The following is a 24,371-nucleotide window of genomic DNA, read 5'->3' as shown; positions in this document are numbered from 1 at the left end:
CTCTTTCTCTCCTCTTAACATCTCCCTTGGCTTTCTTTCTCTTGTCATCCTCTCGCTTGCTCTCTCTCAGGCCAAAGAGGAGCTCCTGGCCAATGGTAGTGCTGGAGAGGAGTTGTGTGTGGAGGAACTAGGGGAGGAGGTTCTGGAGGAGGATGAAGATCTGATGTGGAAGGAGCCTAAAGACGAGGTCAACGTGGAGGACGACCTGGAGTACTACCAGGTAGGGAGGAGTTCAAGACCATCACAAATTGCACCCTATTCCCTATATCGTGCACTACTTTTGACCTGGGCTCGTAGAGCGCTGGTCAAAAGTAGTGCACTACATAGGGAATAGGGTGCCGTTTGGGATTGGTTGATGTTTGTTAGGGGTGATTAATCGAAGTTGACTCTTGTGGTGTTAATATTGATATTAATTGATGTTCTGCTTTGAGGGAGCTAGCACATAAGCATTTCGCTGCACGTTTTTATACCTGCTGTAAACTGTGTATGTGACTAAATATGATTTGATTTGAGTTTTTTTTCAACAAATACTGTACAGTATTCAGACACCTTGACTTTTTCCACATTCTGTTAGGTTACAGCCTTATTCTAAAATGTATAAAATAGTTTTTTTCACTATCAATTTACACACAATACTCCATAATGACAATTTGTTTTTGCTAATATCAGATTTACGTAAGTATTCAGACCCATTACGCAGTACTTTGTTGGAGTACCTTTGGCAGCGATTACAGCCTCGAGTCTTCTTGGGTATGACGCTTCAATGTTGGCACACCTGTATTTGAGGAGATTTCCCATTCTTCTCTGCAGATCCTCTCAAGCTCTGTCAGGTTGGATGAGAAGCGTTGCTGCACAGCTATTTTCAGGTCTCCAAACATGTTAGATCGAGTTCAAGTCCGGGCTCTGGCTGGGCCACTCAAGGACATTCAGAGACTTGTCCCGAAGCCACTCCTGCGTTGTCTTAGCTGTGTGCTTTGTGTCGTTGTCCTGTTGGAAGGTGAACCTTTGCCACAGTCTGAGGTCCTGAGCGCTCTAGAGCAGGTTTTCATCAAGGATCTCTCTGTACTTTGCTCCGTTCATCTTTGCCTCGATCCTGACTAGTCTCCCAGTTCCTGTCGCTGAAATACATTCCCACAGCATGATGCTGCCACCACCATGCTTCACCGTAGGGATGTTTCCAGGTTTCCTCCAGACGTGTCTCTTGGCATTCAGGCCAAAGAGTTCAATCTTGGTTTCATCAGACCAGAGAATCTTGTTTCTCAGAGACTTTGGGTGCCTTTTACTCCAAGTGGGCTGTCATGTGCCTTTTACTGAGGTGTGGCTTCCGCCTGGCCACTCTACCATAAAGGCCTAATTGGTGGAGTGCTGCAGAGATGGTTGTCCTTCTGGAAGGTTCTCCTATCTCCACAGAGGAACTCTAGAGCTCTGTCAGAGTGACTATCGGGTTCTTGGTCACCTCCCTGACCAAGGCCCTACTCCCCCGATTGCTCAGTTTGGCCGGGCGGCCAGCTCTAGGAAGAGGACCTTCAATGCTGCAGAAATGTTTTGGTACCCTTCCCCAGATCTGTGCCTCGACACAATCCTGTCTCGGAGCTCTACGGACAATTCCTTCAACCTCATGGCTTGGTTTTTGCTCTGACATGCACTGTCAACTGTGGGACCTTATATAGACAGGTGTGTGCCTTTCCAAATCATGTCCAATCAATTAAATTTACCGCAGGTGGACTCCAATCAAGTTGTAGCAACATCTCAAGGATAATCAATGTAAACAGGATACACCTGAGCTCAATTTCGTGTCTCATAGTGAAAGGTATGAATACTTATGTAAATAAGGTATCCTTGTTTTTTGTTTTTAATAAATTTGCAAAAATGTCTCAACCTGTTTTTGCTTTGTCATTATGGGGTATTGTGTGTAGATTGCTGAGGAAATTGTTTTATTTCATCCATTTTAGAATAAGGCTGTAACGTAACAAAATGTGGAAAAAGTCAAGGGGTCTGAATACTTTCCGAAGGCACTCTATATAGTAAGAGGTATGAATGCCTGCATACCAGACACATGCTTACTTATCAATTACAGTGGGAAAGGCTATATCAAAACACAATGTAGTTTATTTAAACACATTTTTATTTTCAGCTATGGAAAATGTCATTTAAATGTGTTAATTTCTAATCGATAAGGATGTCCTCGATTGACTAATTGATTAACTCATTCCTACTACCAGGAGCACATCAAGTTCATCGACAACATGCTCATTGGCTCAGGTGCCTTCGGCAAGAAGATTTCCCTTGGTACCTTCCCCCCTGCCCCCGCCACCCCTGGCCCAAGTCCCAGCCCCTCCGCCCGCTCCTCCTCCCCTGCAGCCGAGCCCAGCTACGGGGAGTGGAAACCCCCCAAGAAACCTGGCCCGGTCCCCACCCCCCACTACCCCTCAGAGCCTAGCGGTGGTGGCTCAGCAGATGAGTTTGACTACAGGTGAGTTTCCCCCAATCCCATGTGAAGTTGTACCTGAACACCTAGGAGGCAAAGCACTATATTTGAGCAATAAGGCCCCGACAGGGTGTGGTATTTTTATTATTTTATTTAACCTTTATTTAACTAGGCAAGTCAGTTAAGAACAAATTCTTATTTACAATGACAGCCTACCCCAGCCTACCCCAAACCAGCCCTCTTAGCCAATGGCTAAATGGCAAAATGGCGCCGGAGAAGAAGGCTGACGTTCTACGTGTCCCCAACTGATAGTTTTTTTTGTTTGTTTATTTGTGTTTCACTTTTTTAAATTTTTTTACTTATTTTGTACATAATGTTGCCACTACCGTCTCTTATGTCTGAAAATAACTTCTGGACTTCAGGACTGTGATTACTCACCACAGACTGGCAGACTCCTTTTTTTCCTTTAACGAGTTTGACGGGCCCCACGCAAATGATATACTGCTTTCTCGGGAACAGGCCCAGATCCCCTTGATTTGCATGAAGAGGAGAAAAAGGGGCCAGAGGGCAGGCTGCCTTCTGAGAATTTGTAGGCGATCGAATTCTGCTAGAAAACGTGCTATCTTTGGAGAATAAAATCGATAACCTACGTGGAAGAATAAACTACCAACGGGACTTTCAAAACTGTAATGTCTTATGCTTCACGGAGTTGTGCCTGAATGACAACACTATCAACATACAGCTGGCTGGTTATATGCTGTACCGGCGTCTGGTAAGACAAGGGGCGGCGGACTATGTATTTTTGTAAATAACAGCTGGTGCACGATATCTGAGGAAGTCTCGAGCTATTGCTCGCCTGAGGTAGAGTATCTCATGATAAGCTGTAGACCACACTATCTACCTAGACAGTTTTCATCTGTATTTTTCGTAGCTGTTTACATACCACCACAGACTGATGCTGGCACTAAGACAGCACTGATTGAGCTTTATTCCCCCATAAGCAAACAAGAAAACGCTCACCCAGAGGTGGTGCTCCTAGTAGCCGGGGACTTTAATGCAGGGAATCTTAAATCCGTTTTACCAAATTTCTATCAGTATGTTAAATGTGCAACCAGAGGGAAAACAACTCTGGACCACCTTTACTCCACACACTGAGACGCATACAAAAATCTCCCTCGCCCTCCATTTGGCAAATCTGACCATAATTGTATGCTCCTGATTCCTGCTTAGAAGCAAAAATGAAAGCAGGAAGCACCAGTGACTAGATCAATAAAAAGGTGGTCAGATAAAGCAGATGCTAAGCTACAGAACTGTTTTGCTAGCACAGACTGGAATATGTTCCGGGATTCCTCCGATGGCATTGAGGAGTACACCACATCAGTCATGGGCTTCATCAATAAGTGCATCGATGACGTCATCCCCACAATGACCATACATACGTACATACCCCAACCAGAAATCATGGATTACAGGCAGCATCCGCACTGAGCTAAAGGCTAGAGCTGCCGCTTTCAACCCGGAAGTTTATAAGAAATCCCGCTATGACCTCCGACGAACCATCAAACAGGCAAAGTGTCAATACAGGACTAAGATCGAATCGTACTACACCGGCTCTGACGCTCGTCGGATGTGGCAGGGCTTGCAAACCATTACAGACTACAAAGGGAAGCACAGCCGAGAGCTGCCCAGTGACACGAGCCTATCAGATGAGCTGAACTACTTTTATGCTCGCTTCGAGGCAAATAACACTGAAACATGCATGAGAGCACCAGCTGTTCCGGAAGACTGTGTGATCATGCTCTCCGCAGCCGATGTGAGTAAGACCTTTAAACAGATCAACATTCACAAGGCAGCAGGGCCAGATGGATTACCAGGATGTGTACTATGAGCATGTGCTGACCAACTGGCATGTGTCTTTACTGACATTTCAACCTCTCCCTGTCCGAGTGTGCAATACCAACATGTTTTAAGCAGACCACCATAGTGTCTGTGCCCAAGAACATGAAGGTAACCTGCCTAAATGACTACTGACCTTAGCGCTCACATCTGTAACCATGAAGTTCTTTGAAAGGCTGGTCATGGCTCACATCAACACCATTATCCCAGAAACCCTAGATCCACTCTAATTTGCATACCGCCCCAACAGATCCACAGATGATGCAATCTCTTGCACTCTACACTGCCCTTTCCCACCTGGACAAAAGGAACACCTATGTGAGAATGTTATTCATTGATTACAGCTCAGTGTTCAACACCTTAGTGTCCTCAAAGCTCATCAATGAGCTATGTACCCTGGGACTAAACACCTCCCTCTGCAACTGGATCCTGGACTTCCTGATGGGCAGCCTCCAGGTGGTAAGGGTAGATAACAACACATCTGCCACACTGATCCTCAACACAGGGGCCCCTCGTGTGCATGCTCAGTCCCCTACTGTACTCCCTGTTCACTCATGACTCTATGGCCAGGCACGACTCCAACACCATCATTAAGTTTGCCGGTGACACAATCGTGGTAGGCCTGATCACCGACAACTCTGAGACAGCCTATATTCAGGAGGTCAGAGACCTGACCGTATGGTGCAAGTACAACAACCTCTCCCTTAACGTGATCAAGACAAAGGAGATGATTGTGGACTACAGGAAAAAGAGGACCGAGCACAATCCCTTTCTCATCGACGGGGCTGTAGTGGAGCAGGTTGAGAGCTTGAAGTTCCTTGTCCACATCACCAACAAACTTACATGTTCCAAGCACACCAAGACAGTCGTGAAGAGGACACAACAAAACCTATTCCCCCTCAGACTGAAAAGATTTGGCATGGGTCCTCAGATCCTCAAAAGGTTCTACAGCTGCACAATCGAGAGCATCCTGACTGGTTGCGTCATTGCCTGGTATGGCAACTGCTCGGCCTCCGACCGCAGGGCACTACAGAGGGTAGTGCGAATGGCCCAGTACATCATTGAGGCCAAGCTTCCTGCCATCCAGGACCTCTATACCAGGCGGTGTCAGAGGAAGGCCCTAAAAATGGTCAAAGACTCCAGCCACCCTAGTCATAGACTGTTCTCTCTGCTATCGCACGGCAAGCGGTACCGGAGCGCCACGTCTAGGTCCAAGAGGCTTCTAAACAGCTTCTACCCCCAAGCCATAATACTTCTGAACAACTAATCAAATGGCTACCCAGACTATTCTCATTGCCCCCCCCCCCCCCCCCCTTTTACACCGCTTCTACTCTCTGTTGTTATCATCTATGCATTGTCACTTTAATAACTCTACCTACATGTACATATTACCTCAACTAACCGGTGCCACCGCACGTTGACTCTGTACCAGTACCCCCTCTGTATAGTCTCGCTATTGTTCTTTTACTGCTGCTCTTTAATTACTTGTTACTTTTATTTCTTATTCTTATCCATATTTTTTAAAACTGCATTGTTGGTTAGGGGCTCGTAAGTAAGCGTTTCACTGTAAGGTCTACACCTGTTGTATTCGGCACGTGTGACTAATACATTTTTATTTTATTTTTTCTTAAGCATGATATAAATCAGAGTGCCTGGATACAGTCCTTAGCCGTGGTAGATTGGCAATATACTGCAAACCCCCGAGGTGCCTTATTGCTATTATAAACTGGTTAAAATAAAATTGCATTTGTCACATGCGCCAAATGCAGCAGGTATAGACCTTACCGTGAAACGCTAACTTACAAGCCCCTAAACAACAATGCATTTCAAGAAATAGAGTTGTGAAAATATTTACTAAATAAATTGAAGTAAAAAATGTAATAAAAAGTAACACAATAAAATTGTGTAACAATAACGAGGCTATATTCAGGGGGTACTGGTACCGAGTCACTGTGCGGGGAAACAGGTTAGTCGAGGTTATTTGTACATGTAGGTAGATGTGAGGTGACTATGCATAGATTACCACCGCAATTATAGCAGTAAAAATAAATGTTTTGTCATACCCGTGGTATATGGTTATATGGCTTTCAGCCAATCAGCATTCAGGGCTCGAACTATTATAATACAATCAATTGTTTATTTGAACTACTTGGTACATATGCAGAATTATACATAAAATTATATTTCATACAATATATAAAACAGAGGTAAAAATATACAGTACCAGTCAAAAGTTTGGACACACCTACACATTCAGTTTTTTCTTTATTTTAACTATTTTCTACATTTTACAATAATTGTGAAGACATCAAAACTGTGAAATAGCACCAAAAAAGTGTTAAACAAATCCACATTTATTTGAGATCCTTCAAAGTAGCCACCCTTTGCCTTGATGACAGCTTTTCACACTCTTGGCATTCTCTCAACCAGCTTCATGAGGAATCCTTTTCCAACAGTCTTGAAGGAGTTCCCACGTTTGCTGAGCACTTGTTGGCTGCTTTTCCTTCACTCTGCGGTCCAACTCATCCCAAACCATCTCAATTGGGTTGAGGTCAGGTTATTGTGGAGGCCAGGTCATCTGATGCAGCACTCCATCAATCTCCTTCTTGGTCAAGTAGCCCTTACACAGCCTGGAGGTGTGTGTTGGGTCATTGTCCTGTTGAAAAACAAATGATAGCCCCACTATGCGCAAGCCAGATGGGATTGCGTATTGCTGCAGAATGCTGAGCTAGCCATGCTTGCTAAGTGTGCCTTGAATTCTAAATAAATCACAGACCATTACACTTCCTCCTCCATGCTTCATGGTGGGAACCACACATGCGGAGATCATCTGTTCACCTACTCTGCGTCTCACAAAGACACGGCGGTTGGAACCAAAAATCTCAATTTTGGACAGATTTCCACCGGTCTAATGTCCATTGCTCGTGTTTCTTGGCCCAAGCAAGTCTTTTTTTATTTTTGCTGACCTTTAGTAGTGGTTTCTTTGCAGTAATTCGACCATGAAGGCCAGATTCACGCAGTCTCCTCTGAACAGTTGATGTTGAGATGTGTCTATTACTTGAACTCTGTGAAGCATTTATTTGTGCTGCAATTTCTGAGGTTGGTAACTCTAAGGAACCTTTCCTCTGCAGCAGAGGTAACTCTGGGTCTTCCTTTCCTGTGGTGGTCCTCATGAGAGCCAGTTTCATCATAGCGCTTGATATTTTTTGAGACTGCACAAATTTTCCACATTGACTGACCTTCATGTCTTAAAGTAATGATGGACTGTTGTTTCTCTTTGCTTATTTGAGCTGTTCTTGCCATAATATGGACTTGGTCTTTTACCAAATAGGGCTATCTTCTGTATACCACCCCTACCTTGTCATAACACAACTGTTTGACTCAAACGCATTAACCTCTATGGGCTAGGTCGTCCCACCTACTCAACAGCCAGTGTAATCCCGTGGCGCGTTATTAAAATTCCTCAAAAATGCAAAAACTTCAATTTTTCAAACACATGACTATTTTACACCATTTTAAAGATAAGACTCTCGTTAATCTAACCACACTGTCCGATTTCAAAAAGGCTTTACAACGAAAACAAAACATTAGATTATGTCAGCAGAGTACCCAGCCAGAAATAATCAGACACCCATTTTTCAAGCTAGCATATAATGTCACATAAACCCAAACCACAGCTAAATGTAGCACTAACCTTTGATGATCTTCATCAGATGACAACCCTAGGACATTATGTTATACAATACATGCATGTTTTGTTCAATCAAGTTCATATTTATATCAAAAACCAGCTTTTTACATTAGCATGTGACTAGCATTCCCACCGAACACTGCCGGTGAATTTACTAAATTACTCACGATTAACGTTCACAAAATACATAACAATTATTTTAAGAATTATAGATACAGAACTCCTCTATGCACTCGATATGTCCGATTTTAAAATAGCTTTTCGGTGAAAGCACATTTTGCAATATTCTCAGTAGATAGCCCGGCATCACAGGGCTAGCTATTTAGACACCCAGCAAGTTTAGCACTCATCAAAGTCAGATTTACTATAAGAAAAATGTTATTACCTTTGTTGTCTTCGTCAGAATGCACTCCCAGGACTTCTACTTCAATAACAAATGTTGGTTTGGTTCAAAATAATCCATAGTTATATCCAAACAGCGTCGTTTTGTTCGTGCGTTCAAGACACTATCCGAAATGGTAAATAAGGGTGACGAGCATGGCGCAATTCGTGACAAAAAAAATCTAAATATTCCATTACCGTACTTCAAAGCATGTCAACCGCTGTTTAAAATCAATTTTTTTGCCATTTTTCTCATAAAAAAGCGATAATATTCCGACCGGGAATCTGCGTTTAGGTAAACAGACAAAAGAAAATAAAGCATTCGGTCGACTCGGGCACGCGCCTAAGCCCATAGTACTCTGATCGGCCACTTGCCAAAAGCGATAATGTGTTTCAGCCAGAGCCTGCCTCGATATCGTTCAGCTTTTTCCCGGGCTCTGAGAGCCTATGGGAGCCGTAGGAAGTGTCACGTTATTGCAAAGATCCTCAGTCTTCAATAAAAAGAGCCAAGATGAAACACAATTTGTCAGACAGGCCAGTTCCTGCATGGAATCTTCTCAGGTTTTGGCCTGCCATATGAGTTCTGTTATACTCACAGACACCATTCAAACAGTTTTAGAAACTTTAGGGTGTTTTCTATCCAAAGCCAGTAATTATATGCATATTCTAGTTACTGGGCAGGAGTAGTAACCAGATTAAATCGGGTATGTTTTTTATCCGGCCGTGTCAATACTGCCCCCTAGCCCTAACAGGTTAACCTCTCTTGGGTAGGGGGCAGTATTTTCACGTCCGGATAAAAAACGTACCCGATTTAATCTGGTTATTACTCCTGCCCAGAAACTAGAATATGCATATAATTGTTTGATTTGGATAGAAAACACCCTAAAGTTTCTAAAACTGTTTGAATGGTGTGTCTGAGTATAACAGATCTGACTAAGAACAGCAAAGGTAATCCAATTTTTCTTATAGTAAATCTGAGTTTAGTGAACACCATACTTGGTGGGTGTCAAAATAGCTAGCCATGATGGCCGGGCTATCTACTCAGAATATTGCAAAATGTGCTTTTGCCGAAAAGCTATTTTAAAATCTGACACCGCGATTACATAAAGGAGTTCTGTATCTATAATTCTTAAAATAATTTGTTTTTTGTGAACGTTTATCGTGAGTAATTTAGTAAATTCACCAGAAGTTTCCGGTATGTTTGCTAGTTCTGAACGTCACATGCTAATGTAAAAAGCTTGTTTTTGATATAAATATGAACTTGATTGAACAAAACATGCATGTATTGTATAACATAATGTCCTAGGAGTGTCATCTGATGAAGATCATCAAAGGTTAGTGCTGCATTTAGCTGTGGTTTTGGTTTTTGTGACATTATATGCTAGCTTGAAAAATGGGTGTGTGATTATTTCTGGCTGGGTACTCTCCTGACATAATCTAATGTTTTGCTTTTGTTGTAAAGCCTTTTTGAAATCGGACAATGTGGTTAGATTAACGAGAGTCTTGTCTTTAAAATGGTGTGAAATAGTCATATGTTTGAGAAATTGAAGTTATAGCATTTTTAAGGTTTTTGAATATCGCGCCACTCGATTCCACTGGCTGTTGACTAGGTGGGACGATTTCGTCCCACATACCCGAGAGAGGTTAAGAAGGAAAGAAATTTCACAAGGGTGGCTACTACATGATTCCATATGTGTTATTTCATAGTTTTGTTATTTTCACAATTATTCTACACTGTATAAAATAGTAGAAATAAATAAAAACCCTTGAATGAGTAGGTGTGTTCAAACTTTTGACTGGTACTGTATATTCTACCTAAATGTATGGACAGTGCATTAATGACTGATTTGGCATACCACTTAATTAATAAGTAGACATATCAAATGATTGTGAATTATTCCAGCTCGTGGGATGCCATGTGTTACCTGGACCCTAGCAAGGCAGGGGAGGAGGATGATTTCGTGGTGGGTTTCTGGAACCCGTCGGAGGAGAACTGTGGGGCGGAGTTGGGGAAACAGTCTATCTCCTATGACCTGCACACGGAGCAGTGCATCGCTGACAAGAGCATTGCTGACTGTGTGGAGGCACTGCTGGGCTGCTACCTCACCAGCTGTGGGGAGAGGGCTGCTCAGATGTTCCTCTGCTCACTGGGACTCAAGGTATGGCCTCAGATACACCACCTCTCTCTATCGTCTACCTATGCTGTTACTCTTGTGTTAATGTAGACTCTAATCTATTAAACTAACTCTACTGTTGTGTTAATGTTCACTCTAGTTACAATGTTCCTCAAGGTAATTGATGCCTGTGATAATGTTTATTATTATAAATATCAGATGCTTTTATCCAAAGCAACTATGTGACCTATGGGAAAATCAAATGTACAAGTTACATCCCTGAGCCATCACATGAAGTATGACGTAATAATACAACCTATCACTCTCATATAACAGGTGTTACCGGTTGAAAGGAGGAGGCTGAAGGAGAAGGGCGGGGTCATAGAGGTCATGAACCTTGACCTCCAGTATGGCTGGCTGAAGATCCCACCCCGCTGCATCTTTGACCACCCGGATGCCGAGCTCACCCTCAACCACCTCATCTCTGGCTTTGAGAACTTTGAGAGGAAGATCAGCTACACCTTCCAGAACAAGGCCTACCTGCTGCAAGCCTTCACACACGCCTCCTACCATTACAACACCATTACAGGTAAGCATGAGTTTCCTACGGAATCTATTTCAAAATGGATGAATCCTAATGAAGGAACGCACATATTGCATAAGATTGCATTGTTTCTAAAACTTTGTAAAAACTTCATTCCAACACTTTCTATAGTGTGCCTTTTAATATAATGTTGTTCCATTGTGGAATGATTGACGCTTCCTCTCCCTCATACTTCCTCTCCATCCTCCCTCCCTCATTTTCTCTCTTTCCCAGATTGTTACCAGCGACTAGAGTTTCTTGGCGATGCAATTTTAGACTACCTCATAACGAAGCACCTTTATGAAGATCCGCGCCAACACTCTCCCGGCGTGCTCACAGACCTGCGCTCGGCATTGGTCAACAACACCATCTTCGCCTCCCTGGCCGTCCAGTACGACTTCCACAAGTACTTCAAGGCTGTGTCGCCCGAGCTGTTTCATGTCATCGACGACTTTGTGCAATTCCAGCTGGAGAAGAACGAAATGCAAGGCATGGACTCTGAGGTGGGTTTAGGGTGGTCTCATCCCCGCGATTGTAAAGTTTGATTGCATCTCAAATGGCTCCCTGTAAGTGGTGCACTATATAGGGAACAGGGTGCCATTTGGGATGCATCCTTGGTGAAGAAGTGTGGTGTTTTGTTGTGGTAGCTTATTTACTGGTACTTTTATGGATGTGGAACAAAAGTTATGTGTGTTCTGGGGTGTTTGTTTGCTTGTTGTTGTGGGTGTACATCTGTTGTACTTCTCTTCTATTGTTCCAAATTTTCCCAGCATACCCCAGTGTATATTTCCACCAAGAAATCTTTGCAGAGACCTAATGATAGCTTTTGGCCTTGTTGATAATTACTAACATTTAAACATGTTTTGTGGGACATACTCATGTTTTTTCTGCCCCTAACATAAAAGTCCCAAAACATAGGCTGTCAGTTCATATGAATCTGTTTTAGATTTAGATTTTGGAATTTTCAGTATAAAATTACATTTAAATTAAATCCAGTTGGATTTAATTTATTTTTAAGTGCCTATCTTGGCAGTGAATTGGATCTCGTTTGAGCAGAGCTTGTTTTATGCCAAAGGGATAACATTAAAACATTTTAAAGAAGAAAAACTAATTCAGGAAATGTGTAAATATTTCCCCTTAATAGCTCAACTGGGCGGCGGGGTCTCTGGGTCTCCAGTGTGTGTGTGAGGGTACAGCTGACTTTGTGTTTGCTATTAAACTTAATACAGTAATAACTTTAAAGGCACAGTGCAGTAAAAAATGTGATTTGCCTGTGTTTTATATACATTTCCACACTGAGTTTGGAGTAATACTGTGAAATTGAAAATGGCGATAATGCCCTTTTAGTGTAAGAGCTGTTTGAAAAGACCATCTGAAATTTCAGCGTGTTTTGGTGAGATGGAGTTTGGCCTGTCTGGTGACATCACCCAGTGGTAAGTTAGTTAATAGACCAATAAGAAATAGTTCCAAACCTCTCTGCCAATAACAGCTAATTTTCAGATTCCCCCTTCACTCAGACCACTCCTTTCTTGAGAAATTGCTCTTCGCTAAGAAGCTATGTTTTGTTTCATTTTCTACCGTTTTAATTTAAAACATTCACTGTAAGGTACTTAATTGTTAACCAGAAACAATTTAATATTGATGTAAAAACAGTTGCATTGGACGTTTAATACAGTTCAATACTTGTATTACTTGAATTTAACACTTGGCCTCCCAAGTGGCGCAGCGGTCTAAGGCACTGCATCGCAGTCCTAGAGGCGTAACTACAGATCCGGGTTCAATCCCGGGCTGTATCACGACCGGGAGACCCATGAGGCGGTGCACAATTGGCCCAGCGTCGTCCGGGATAGGGGATGATTTCCTTGTCCCGTCGCGCTCCAGCGACTCCTGTGGCGGGCCGGGCGCTTGCACGCTGACACAGTCGCCAGTTGGACTGTTTCTCCTCCGACACATTGGTGCGGCTGGCTTCCGGGTTAAGCGAGTAGTGTGTCAAGAAGCAGTGCGGCTTCTTCGGGGGACTGTAACTACCAATTGGATATCTCGAAATGTTCTCCTCAGATATTCATTTTCCAAAGGAAAATGCTCAATTCACTCTATAGCAAACATTTACTTTTTTCCTAGCACATTTGTTAGTAGATATGAATATGATATCACATGGGAGACAATGTTCAGTCCGAGTTATTAGAAAGATGCCGTACTAGAGCACAGACCAACAAAAAAACAACCATTCAATCCACTCGTGATAACATATTTTTTTCCACCTTAACAAAAACGACTTTTATGGCATCTCTGTTATTCCCCCTTTCCTTCAGCTTCGGCGCTCAGAGGAAGACGAGGCAAAAGAGGAGGACATTGAGGTCCCCAAGGCAATGGGAGACATATTTGAGTCACTAGCCGGAGCAATTTACATGGATAGCAGAATGTCACTGGAGACAGTGTGGCAAGTGTATTATCCAATGATGAGGCCACTTATAGGTAAGGAGGAGAGCGAGAAACTACTTCTTCCACATTTTGATTTTCTCTTTTCTGATTGTTTGGCAGTTCATGCAGGGAGGCTTTTAGTTTCAACGATTTACTAAATATTAGTGTTCTCATATGTCTGTCTGAGGAGTTTAAAAGATGAGGGTTCATGTTATAACGTTTTTCTTTTCCCCCGCAGAGAAATTCTCAGCTAATGTCCCTCGCTCTCCGGTGCGGGAGTTGTTGGAGATGGAGCCTGAGACAGCCAAGTTCAGGTAGGAGGATTTTTGTTATGTGTGTTGTGTGTGTATACAGTGCATTCGGGAAGTATTCAGACCCCTTGGCTTTTTCCAAATTGTGTTACGTTTTGTTACGTAGCCTTAGTCTAAAATTGATTAAATTGTTAATTTTCCTCATTTATCTACACACAATACCCCATAATGACAATGCAAAACAGGTTTTTAGAATTCTTTGCAAATTGATCAAAATATAAAAAAAACGGCTAAAATATTTACATAAGTATTCTGACCCTTTACTCAGTACTTTGTTGAAGCACCTTAAGCAGCGATTACAGCCTCGAGTCTTCTTGGGTATGAGGCTACAAGCTTGTCACCTGTATTTGGGGAGTTTCTCCCATTCTTCCCTGTAGATCCTCTCAAGCTCTGTCAGGTTGGATGGGGAGCGTTGCTGCACAGCTATTTTCAAGTCTCCCCAGAGATGTTAGATTTGGTTCAAGTCCGGGCTCTGGCTGGGCCACTCAAGGACATTCAGAGACTTATCCCGAAGCCACTCCTGCGCTGTCTTGGCTGTGTGCTTAGTGTCATTGTCCTGTTGGAAGGTGAACCTTCGCCCCAGTCTGAGGTCCTGAGTGCTCTAGAGCAGGTTTTCATCAAGGATCGCTCTGTACATTGCTCTGTTCATCTTTCCCTCAATCCTGTCTAACCTTCCTGTCGCTGAAAAACATCCTCACAGAATGATGCTGCCACCACCATGCTTCACCGTAGAGATGGTGCCATGTTTCCTCTAGACATGATGCTTGGCATTCAGGCCAAAGAGTTCAATCTTGGTTTCTTCAGACCAGAGAATCTTGTTTCTCATGGTCTGAGAGGCTTTAGGTGCCTTTTGGCAAACTCCAAGTGGTTTGTCATATGCCTTTTACTGAGGAGTGGCTTCTGTCTGGCACTCTACCATAAAGGCCTGATTGGTGGAGTGCTGCAGAGATGGTTGTCCTTCTGGAAGGTTCTCCCATCTCCACAGAGGAACTTTGGAGCTCTGTCAGAGTGACCATTGGGTTCTTGATCATCTCCTTGAACAAGGCCCTTCTCCCCCGATTGCTCAGCTCTAGGAAGAGTCTTGGTGGTTCCAAATGAATCAGGCTATAAAGTAACAAAATGTGAAAGGATCTGAATACTTTCTCTCTCTCTCTCTCTGTGTGTGTGTGTGTGTGTGTGTGTGTGTGTGTGTGTGTGTGTGTGTGTGTGTGTGTGTGTGTGTGTGTGTGTGTGTGTGTGTGTGTGTGTGTGCGTGTGCGTGCGCGGTACCAGTCAAAAGATTGGACACATACTCATTCAATGGTTTTTCTTTATTTTTACTATTTTCTACATTGTAGAATAATAGTAAAGACATCAAAACTATGAAATAACACATGGAATCATGTAGTAACCAAAAAAGCGTTAAACAAATCCTAATATATTTTATATTCTTCAAAGTAGCCACCCTTTGCCTTGATGACAGCTTTGCACACTCTTGGCATTCTCTCAACCAGCTTCACCTGGAATGTTTTCCCAAAAGTTTTGAAGGAGTTCCCACATGCTGAGCACTTGTTGGCTGCTTTTCCTTCACTCTGCGGTCCAACTCATCCCAAACCATCTCATTTGGGTCGAGGTCGGGTTATTGTGGAGGCCAGGTCATCTGATGCAGCACGCCATCACTCTCCATCTTGGTCAAATAACCCTTACACAGCCTGGAGGTGTGTTGGGTCATTGTCCTGTTGAAAAACAAATGATAGTCCTGCTAAGCGCAAACCAGATTGGATGGCGTATCGCTGCAGAATGCTGTGGTAGCCATACTGGTTAAGTGTGCCTTGAATTCTAAATAAATTACTGACAGTGTCACCAGAAAAGCACCATCACACTTCCTCCCCCATGCTTCACGGTGGGAACCACACATGTGAAGATCATCCGTTCACCTACTCTGCTCCTCAAAAAGACACACGGAACGAAAAATCTCATATTTGGTCTCATCAGAACAAAGGACAGTTTTCCACCGGTCTAATGTCCATTGCTTGTGTTTCTTGGCCCAAGCAAGTCTTATTCTTATTGGTGTCCTTTAGTAGTGGTGTCTTTGCAGAAATTTGACCATGAAGGCCTGATTCACATACATCTCAACATCAACTGTTCAGAGGAGACTGTCTGTTACTTGAACTCTGTGAAGCATTTATTTGGGCTGCAATCTGAGGTGCAGCTAACTCTAATGAACTTATCCTCTGCAGCAGAGGTAAGTCTGGGTCTTCCTTTCCTGTGGCGGTCCCCATGAGAGCCAGTTTCATCATAGCACTTGATGGTTTTTGCAACTACACTTGAAGAAACTTTCAAATTCTTGACATTTTCCGCATTGACTGACCTTCATGTCTTAAAGTAATGATGGACTGTCGTTTCTCTTTGCTTATATGAGCTGTTCTTGCCATAATATGGACTTGGTCTTTTACCAAATAGGGCTATCTTCTGTATACCACCTCTACCTTGTCACAACACAACTGATTGGCTCAAACGCATTAAGAAGGAAAGAAATTCCACAAATTAACTTTTAACGAGGCACACCTGTTATTTGAAATGCATTCCATGTGACTACCACATGAAGCTGGTTGAGAGAATGCCAAGAGTGTGCAAAGCTGTCATCAAGGCAAAGGGTGGCTATTTGAAAAGTCTGAAATATAAAATATGAAACACTTTTTTGGTTACTACATGATTCTTTGTTTTATTTCATAGTTTTGATGTCTTCACTATTATTCTACAATGTGGAAAATTAGTAAAAAATAATGAAAAACCATTGAATGAGTAGGTGTCCAAAGTTTTGACTGTTACTGTGTATATTTTTTTAAGTTTTAGCTTGCTTGCTTACTTACTTGATTGCAATTATTATATTCTCTTTTCTATTAACTCACCCCCTACCCCATATAGATTCTATAATTCACATATTATAGAATCTATATGCATTGTACAATATTTAATTAGTTTCTAGAATGAAAGCTTTCCTGACCGTGTTGCTAGGATGCCAATGTACTATTGTCCTATATGTAATTCAATGCCCCCTTCCTTAGCCCTGCGGAGCGGACGTACGACGGGAAGGTCCGCGTGACAGTGGAGGTCGTGGGCAAGGGCAAGTTCAAAGGCGTGGGCCGCAGTTACCGGATCGCCAAGTCTGCCGCCGCGCGCCGGGCCCTGCGCAGCCTCAAAGCCAATCAACCTCAGGTCCCAAACAACTGAGCTTCACACGCTAACTAGCTAGTTACTGATGCTAGCAACTGACGCTATCTACCTACAACTGTTGCTAGCCAGTAGCCACTGATGCTAGCTTGCTACTGATGTTAGCTAGTCGCCACTGATGCTAACTACTGACGCTAACCAGTAGCTACCAGTGCTAGCAACTGATGCTAACTACCAACACAGTCCAGCATTAGTCCTGTATCTTCAGCCCTCAATGGCAAACCAAGGCAGCCAGGGAACGTTCTGTGGAGACATGGGGAAGTCACAACGAGAGCTGATCTAGTTGTAACGGATTTCACATTTTATTTTACATTTTTTTGCAAACACAATCTTTACTTTCCTTCTGTTCTCTGCTTTGTGTAATCACAAGAGTGCTTTATTAACGTATAGCAAAGTGTTAAAAAGAAAAAAAAGGTCAGGTGTTGCTTTGTTAATTTCTCACTTTTTAATTTTTTTTAATTTTGTTTGTTTAACCTTTGCTTTGTGTCAGTGAGATGCTAGGCGTATGCGTATTATGAGTAGTATTAGATTTGTACATAGTTCAAATCAAAGGTGTAAATCTAAAAACGCTATACTCCTCAGTCTGTGCACTAGTGCCAGTTTTAAAGCGGTTCTTAAAATGCTATTGCTAAGGAAATGGCAAGCAGAGGCCAGACCACCAGTGAAGACGACCAGTGTGGCCCACCTCTCTCTGAACTCTGTCTTGAGATGGTATTCTTAGGGTGCGTCTAAAATGGCACTCTATCCCCTATACAGGACCCTATGGCCCTGGTCAAAAGTAGTGGACTATATAAGGAATAGGGTGCCATTTGGGACGTACCCTCAATCATTATTGCACTTATTCCATTAGGGTCTGTTATGTTCAGAATTGTGTGGTCGGATTGGACAACAAAATCCTATATGTAACAAAAATATATAGATACATTTATGATGAAATATAAATATTATTTGCCTTACATACTAAGGCCCTCCCTCGTATCCTGAAAAAAAGAATAGGAATTCAACATTCCCGCTTACTGTAAATTTAAAAATAGTTTTTAAACAGCACTCGAGGATGCATGTTCGTGTAGCTTATGTATTAATAACCATGGCAACTGGATGGCTTATGAAAAACATTTATAAATCTATCAATATATCTAGAGGGAAAGAGATATTAAATGTTTATTATTATGACATAAGTCGACAACTTTAGTCTCAATGTCTTTTGATACCAAGATTGATCATCTTTATTTTGTTGGTCATTTTGTAAGACTCAGAGCACCTTTTGATTACAGTCTTTAGGACACAGGTTGTTCTTCTTTTTCAACAGAATCGTGGTTCACACATCCCTTCACTTTACCAAAGCTAATACAGATGTGATGCTACAGGGTTGCACATGTGAAGTCAGTTCCGAGGGATATGCATACCAGCCTTTTTGTTTCATTATTTACTTAAAACACATTGTGACATAGCGCCCACGTTATGTGACTAAATAGCCTCTTAGACTAAATGTCTTTATTTTCTCTCAATAGTATCAATAAGCCCTCTTCACTTGAATACCTCAGTTGATTGCATGCATTTGTTTTTGGTGCTATGTTTTTTGTTGTATTAAGCTTGAATTTCTCATCCTTTTTGCACTGTAACTATAATACCTCTTTCTTTGACCTTTTTGAAATCTGTCAGTTGGGTTGGTTGTCCTGTTCTAGCAGCCTTCAAGCTGTAGCGGTTCAGTTGCATCGGTGTTCTCTTTGTTTTTCTTCTCTCCCTGCCCAATTGATTTAATGCTTGATGATTTGGTCGGGTAAAACCAGAGGGTATTCTTATTCTGCACATACATAAGCCTAAACTAATGTATTTAGTCTCTGTTGAGCATCAGTCCTCTTCAAATGAAGAAGACATGAATTGGCCATGATCAGATGGAGGGGGCCTCCTGTACTGTAGCTTGTTGAAGTAAACCGATTGCACTCTATATCTCTCACCGTGTGTGGCCAGCGCAGTCTTAGTGTATGCCGAAGGCCTTTGCAAGACTGTACATCGGATTCAGCCTTTTACGATTGTCACATGTCACACTGTGCGATGTTACCAAATTAAAATCTTGATATCAACCTTGTCAGATTGTAAGATTTTCTTCAGTTCTGTCGTCACATTCTGCGATTTGGCTTGAGGCTACGTCAGCCGATGTAGACTACGTCAACTACAGCAGTGTAAAAACTGAAAGTATGCATAGTTTTCACAAGCAACCTTTATATGTTTCCACTCAATCAAATCGGCTTCCCCAAAATAACGTGGTCGCTGTGGTTGACCGTTTATTTTGATTGGCGATTTGGTGCATTTTTCAAAATCCCATCAGGTAGCCCGATTTCAGCTGTGTCATGTAAACAAGAATATTAGGGAAATCATTCTTCTTGCACAGCATGTTTAAATGGAACTGTTATAGTAATCTGACTATTCACAATAATCGTATTATTGTGTGCATACTCAGTGCCAGCCGTGATCCTATTGGTCAGTCACCGGGATCAGCTCATAACACCAGCCACTCTACACGGATCCTACGACCGACAGCACGTAGTGGTACTTAATTGGCAGACCTGTCACACTGAACGAGCCTAGCCGTCCGACAATCCTTTACGACCTACAAATTTGCCCGCGATGTGAAAATGTTGTCTGGTACAGCAGAATTGTGGCTTAAAATGGCTGAATTTGTACAGTCTGGGGGGGCTTAAGATTCTAGATTCTAAGATTCTTTCTCACTCGAAAATGGCATTCCTCACAGATGTTTCATTATTTAACCTGTACACCTGTGTTGTCCTAAAACTGTGGGTGTGCAAGAAACGTAATTAAATAATTAATGGTTCCCAAAGTTGATGAATGAATTAGGTTTGAAGAGGATTGTATGGTGTTATATTTAATATATATACAGTTGAAGTCGGAAGTTTACATACACTTAGGTTGGCGTCATTAAATCTAGTTTTTCAACCACTCCACAAATTTCTTGTTCACAAACTATAGTTTTGGCAAGTCGGTTAGGACATCTACATTGTGCATGACAAGTAATTTTTCCAACAATTGTTTACAGACAGATTTATTTCACTTATAATTCACTTTATCACAATTCCAATGGGTCAGAAGTTTACATACACTAAGTTGACTGTGCCTTTAAACAGCTTGGAAAATTCCAGAAAATTATGTCATGGCTTTAGAAGCTTCTGATAGGCTAATTGACATAATTTGAGTCAATTGGAGGTCTACCTGTGGATGCGTTTCAAGGCCTACCTTCAAATGCAGTGCCTCTTTGCTTGACATCATAGGAAAATCAAAATAAATCAGCCAAACCATTAAAAAATTTTTTGTAGACCTCCGCATGTCTGATTCCTCCTTGGGATCAATTTCCAAACGCCTGAAGGTACCACGTTCATCTGTACAAACAATAGTACGCAAGTATAAACACCATGGGACCACGCAGCCATCATACCACTCAGGAAGGAGACTCATTCTGTCTCCTAGAGATGAACGTACATTGGTGCGAAAAGTGCAAATCAATCCCAGAACAACAGCAAAGGACGTTGTGAAGATGCTGGAGGAAACAGGTACAAAAGTATCTATATCCACAGTAAAACAAGTCCTATATCGACATAACCTGAAAGGCCGCTCAGCAAGGAAGAAGCCACTGCTCCAAAACCGCCATAAAGCCAGACTACGGTTTGCAACTGCACATGGGGGCAAAGATTGTGCTTTTTAGAGAAATGTCCTCTGGTCTGATGAAACAAAAATAGAACTGTTTGGCCATAATGACCATCGTTATGTTTGGAGGAAAAAGGGGGAGGCTTGCAAACCGAAGAACACCATCCCAACCGTGAAGCACGGGGGTGGCATCATGTTGTGGGGGTGGTTTGCTGCAGGATTGACTGGTGCACTTCACAAAATAGATGGCATCATGAGGGAGGAAAATTATGTGGATATATTGAAGCAACATCTCAAGACATCAGTCAGGAAGTTAAAGCTTGGTCGCAAATAGGTCTTCCAAATGGACAATGACGCCAAGAATACTTCCAAAGTTGTGGCAAAATGGCTTAAGGACAACAAAGTCAAGGTATTGGAGTGGCCATCACAAAGCCCTGACCTCAACCCAAAATAACATTTGTGGGCAGAACTGAAAAAGTGTGTGCAAGCAAGGAGGTCTACAAACCTGACTCAGTTACACCAGCTCTGTCAGGAGGAATGGGCCAAAATTCACCCAACTTATTGTGGGAAGCTTGTGGAAGGCTACACCGAAACATTTAACCCAAGTTAAATAATTTAAAGGCAATGCTACCAAATACTAATTGACTGTATGTATACTTCTGACCCACTGAGAATGTGATGAAAGAAATAAAAGCTGAAATAAATCATTCTCTCTACTATTATTCTGACATTTCACATTCTTAAAATAAAGTGGTGATCCTAACTGACCTAAGCTAGTGAATTTTTACTAGGATTAACTGTCAGGAATTGTAAAGAACTGAGTTTAAATGTATTTGGCTAAGGTGTATGTAAACTTCCGACTTTAACTGTACATCTCATGTACGCCTCTGAGGCTTTCCGTCAGTATGGCAACTCATAAAATCCTACCATAGGTAAACTACCTCAGAAGACACTGCACTCTGCTCATTGCCAAGCCCTATGTCTTATCTAAATATATATCAGTACAAATAAACTGGGGTTTTTTCTGGACAAGACTGCAATTTGACAAATATCTATGGCAGTGACATATGCTGAAGTCGTTTTACTGTGACATCTGTACTTTGAACAATCTAATATACACTAGCGTTCAAAAGTTTGGGGTCACTTATAAATGTCCTTGTTTTTGAAAGAAAAGCGCATTTTTTTTGCCCTTTCAGATAACATCAAATTGATCAGAAATGCAGTGTAGACATAGTTAATGTTGTAAATGACTATTGTAGCTGGAAACGGCAGATTTGTAATGGAATATCTACATAGGTGTACAGAGGCCCATTATCAGCAACCATCACTCCTGTGTTCCAATGGCACTTTGTGTTAGCTAATCCAAGTTTGCCATTTTAAAAGACTAATTGATCATTAGAAAACCCTTTTGCAATTATGTTAGCACAGCTGAAAACTGTTGTACTGATTTAAAGAAGCAATAAAACTGGCCTTCTTTAGACTAGTTGAGTGAAGAGATGACTCCGGGATGATGGCCTTCTAGGCAGAGTTCCTCTGTCCAATGTCTGCTCTTTTGCCCATCTTAATCTTTTCTTTCTATTGGCCAGTCTGAGATATGGCATTTTCTTTGCAACTCTGCCTAGAAGGACAGCATCCCGGAGTCGCCTCTTCACTGTTGACGTTGAGACTAGTGTTTTGCGGGTACTATTTAATGAAGCTGCCAGTTGAGGACTTTTGAGGCATCTGTTTCTCAAACTAGACTCTCTAATGTACTTGTCCTCTTGCTCAGTTGTGCACCGGGGCCTCCCACTCCTCTTTCTATTCTAGTTAGAGCCAGTTTGTGCTGTTCTGTGAAGGGAGTAGTACACAGCATTGTACGAGATCTTCAGTTTCTTGGCAATTTCTCGCATGGAATAGCCTTAATTTCTCAGAGCAAGAATAGCTTGACGAGTTTCTGCAGAAAGTTCTTTGTTTCTGGCTATTTTGAGCCTGTAATTGAACCCACAAATGCTGATGCTCCAAATACTCAACTAGTCTAAAGAAGGCCAGTTTTATTGCTTATTTAATTAGGACAACAGGTTTCAGCTGTGCTAACATAAAATTATAAACTTGGATTAGCTAACACAACGTGCAATTGGAACACAGGAGTGATGGATGCTGATAATGGGTCTCTGTACACCGATGTAGATATTAAATTAAAAATCTGATGTTTCCAGCTACGATAGTCATTTACAACATTAACAATGTCTACACTGTATTTCTGTTCAATTTGATGTTATTTGAAAGGACGAAAAATGTGCTTTTCTTTAAAAAACAAGGACATTTCTAAGTGACCCCAAACTTTTGAACATAGTGTGTATGTATATATATATAGTATAGATATAGATATTATTTATATAGATATATATAGATATATATAGATGTATATATAGATATTATCTATATCTATATATAGATCTATATATCTATATACACTGCTCAAAAAAAATAAAGGGAACACTAAAATAACACATCCTAGATCTGAATGAATGAAATAATCTTATTAAATACTTTTTTCTTTACATAGTTGAATGTGCTGACAACAAAATCACACAAAAATAATCAATGGAAATCCAATTTATCAACCCATGGAGGTCTGGATTTGGAGTCACACTCAAAATTATAGTGGAAAACCACACTACAGGCTGATCCAACTTTGATGTAATGTCCTTAAAACAAGTCAAAATGAGGCTCAGTAGTGTGTGTGGCCTCCACGTGCCTGTATGACCTCCCTACAAAGCCTGGGCATGCTCCTGATGAGGTGGCGGATGGTCTCCTGAGGGATCTCCTCCCAGACCTGGACTAATGCATCCGCCAACTCCTGGACAGTCTGTGGTGCAACGTGGCATTGGTGGATGGAGCGAGACATGATGTCCCAGATGTGCTCAATTGGATTCAGGTCTGGGGAACGGGCGGGCCAGTCCATAGCATCAATGCCTTCCTCTTGCAGGAACTGCTGACACACTCCAGCCACATGAGGTCTAGCATTGTCTTGCATTAGGAGGAACCCAGGGCCAACCGCACCAGCATATGGTCTCACAAGGGGTCTGAGGATCTCATCTCGGTACCTAATGGCAGTCAGGCTACCTCTGGCGAGCACATGGAGGGCTGTGCGGCCCCCCAAAGACATGCCACCCCACACCATGACTGACCCACCGCCAAACCGGTCATGCTGGAGGATGTTGCAGAACGTTCTCCACGGCATCTCCAGACTGTCACGTCTGTCACATGTGCTCAGTGTGAACCTGCTTTCATCTGTGAAGAGCACAGGGCACCAGTGGCGACTTTGCCAATCTTGGTGTTCTCTGGCAAATGCCAAACGTCCTGCACGGTGTTGGGCTGTAAGCACAACCCCCACCTGTGGACGTCGGGCCATCATACCACCCTCATGGAGTCTGTTTCTGACCGTTTGAGCAGACACATGCACATTTGTGGCCTGCTGGAGGTCATTTTGCATGGCTCTGGCAGTGCTCCTCCTGCTCCTCCTTGCACAAAGGCGGAGGTAGCGGTCCTGCTGCTGGGTTGTTGCCCTCCTACGGCCTCCTCCACGTCTCCTGATGTACTGGCCTGTCTCCTGGTAGCGCCTCCATGCTCTGGACACTACGCTGACAGACACAGCAAACCTTCTTGCCACAGCTCGCATTGATGTGCCATC

General features: G+C 42.4%; 1 protein-coding gene across 2 annotated transcripts in view; it reads left to right on the top strand.

Moving 5' to 3' along the window:
• The window catches only part of LOC106611270 (endoribonuclease Dicer), a 77,235-nt gene extending 58,108 nt beyond the window's left edge, over positions 1–19,127 (top strand). For both annotated transcript variants that reach the window (XM_082955752.1, XM_082955753.1), the window contains 8 exons: positions 71–220; positions 2,223–2,473; positions 10,300–10,555; positions 10,847–11,099; positions 11,328–11,596; positions 13,406–13,568; positions 13,753–13,828; positions 16,873–19,127. In XM_082955752.1, the coding sequence (XP_082811878.1) occupies positions 71–220; positions 2,223–2,473; positions 10,300–10,555; positions 10,847–11,099; positions 11,328–11,596; positions 13,406–13,568; positions 13,753–13,828; positions 16,873–17,038 (1,584 nt within the window). In that variant the 3' untranslated portion in view covers positions 17,039–19,127. The remainder of the gene's footprint in view (positions 1–70; positions 221–2,222; positions 2,474–10,299; positions 10,556–10,846; positions 11,100–11,327; positions 11,597–13,405; positions 13,569–13,752; positions 13,829–16,872) is intronic.
• The last annotated feature ends 5,244 nt before the right edge of the window (positions 19,128–24,371 follow it).

Source organism: Salmo salar, chromosome 09 (genome assembly GCF_965601325.2).
Source record: "Salmo salar chromosome 09, fSalSal1, whole genome shotgun sequence".
Taxonomy (NCBI): Eukaryota; Metazoa; Chordata; class Actinopteri; order Salmoniformes; family Salmonidae; genus Salmo; species Salmo salar.
The sequence above is the reverse complement of the archived record's forward strand: the minus strand, read 5'-3'. Positions and strand labels throughout refer to the sequence as shown.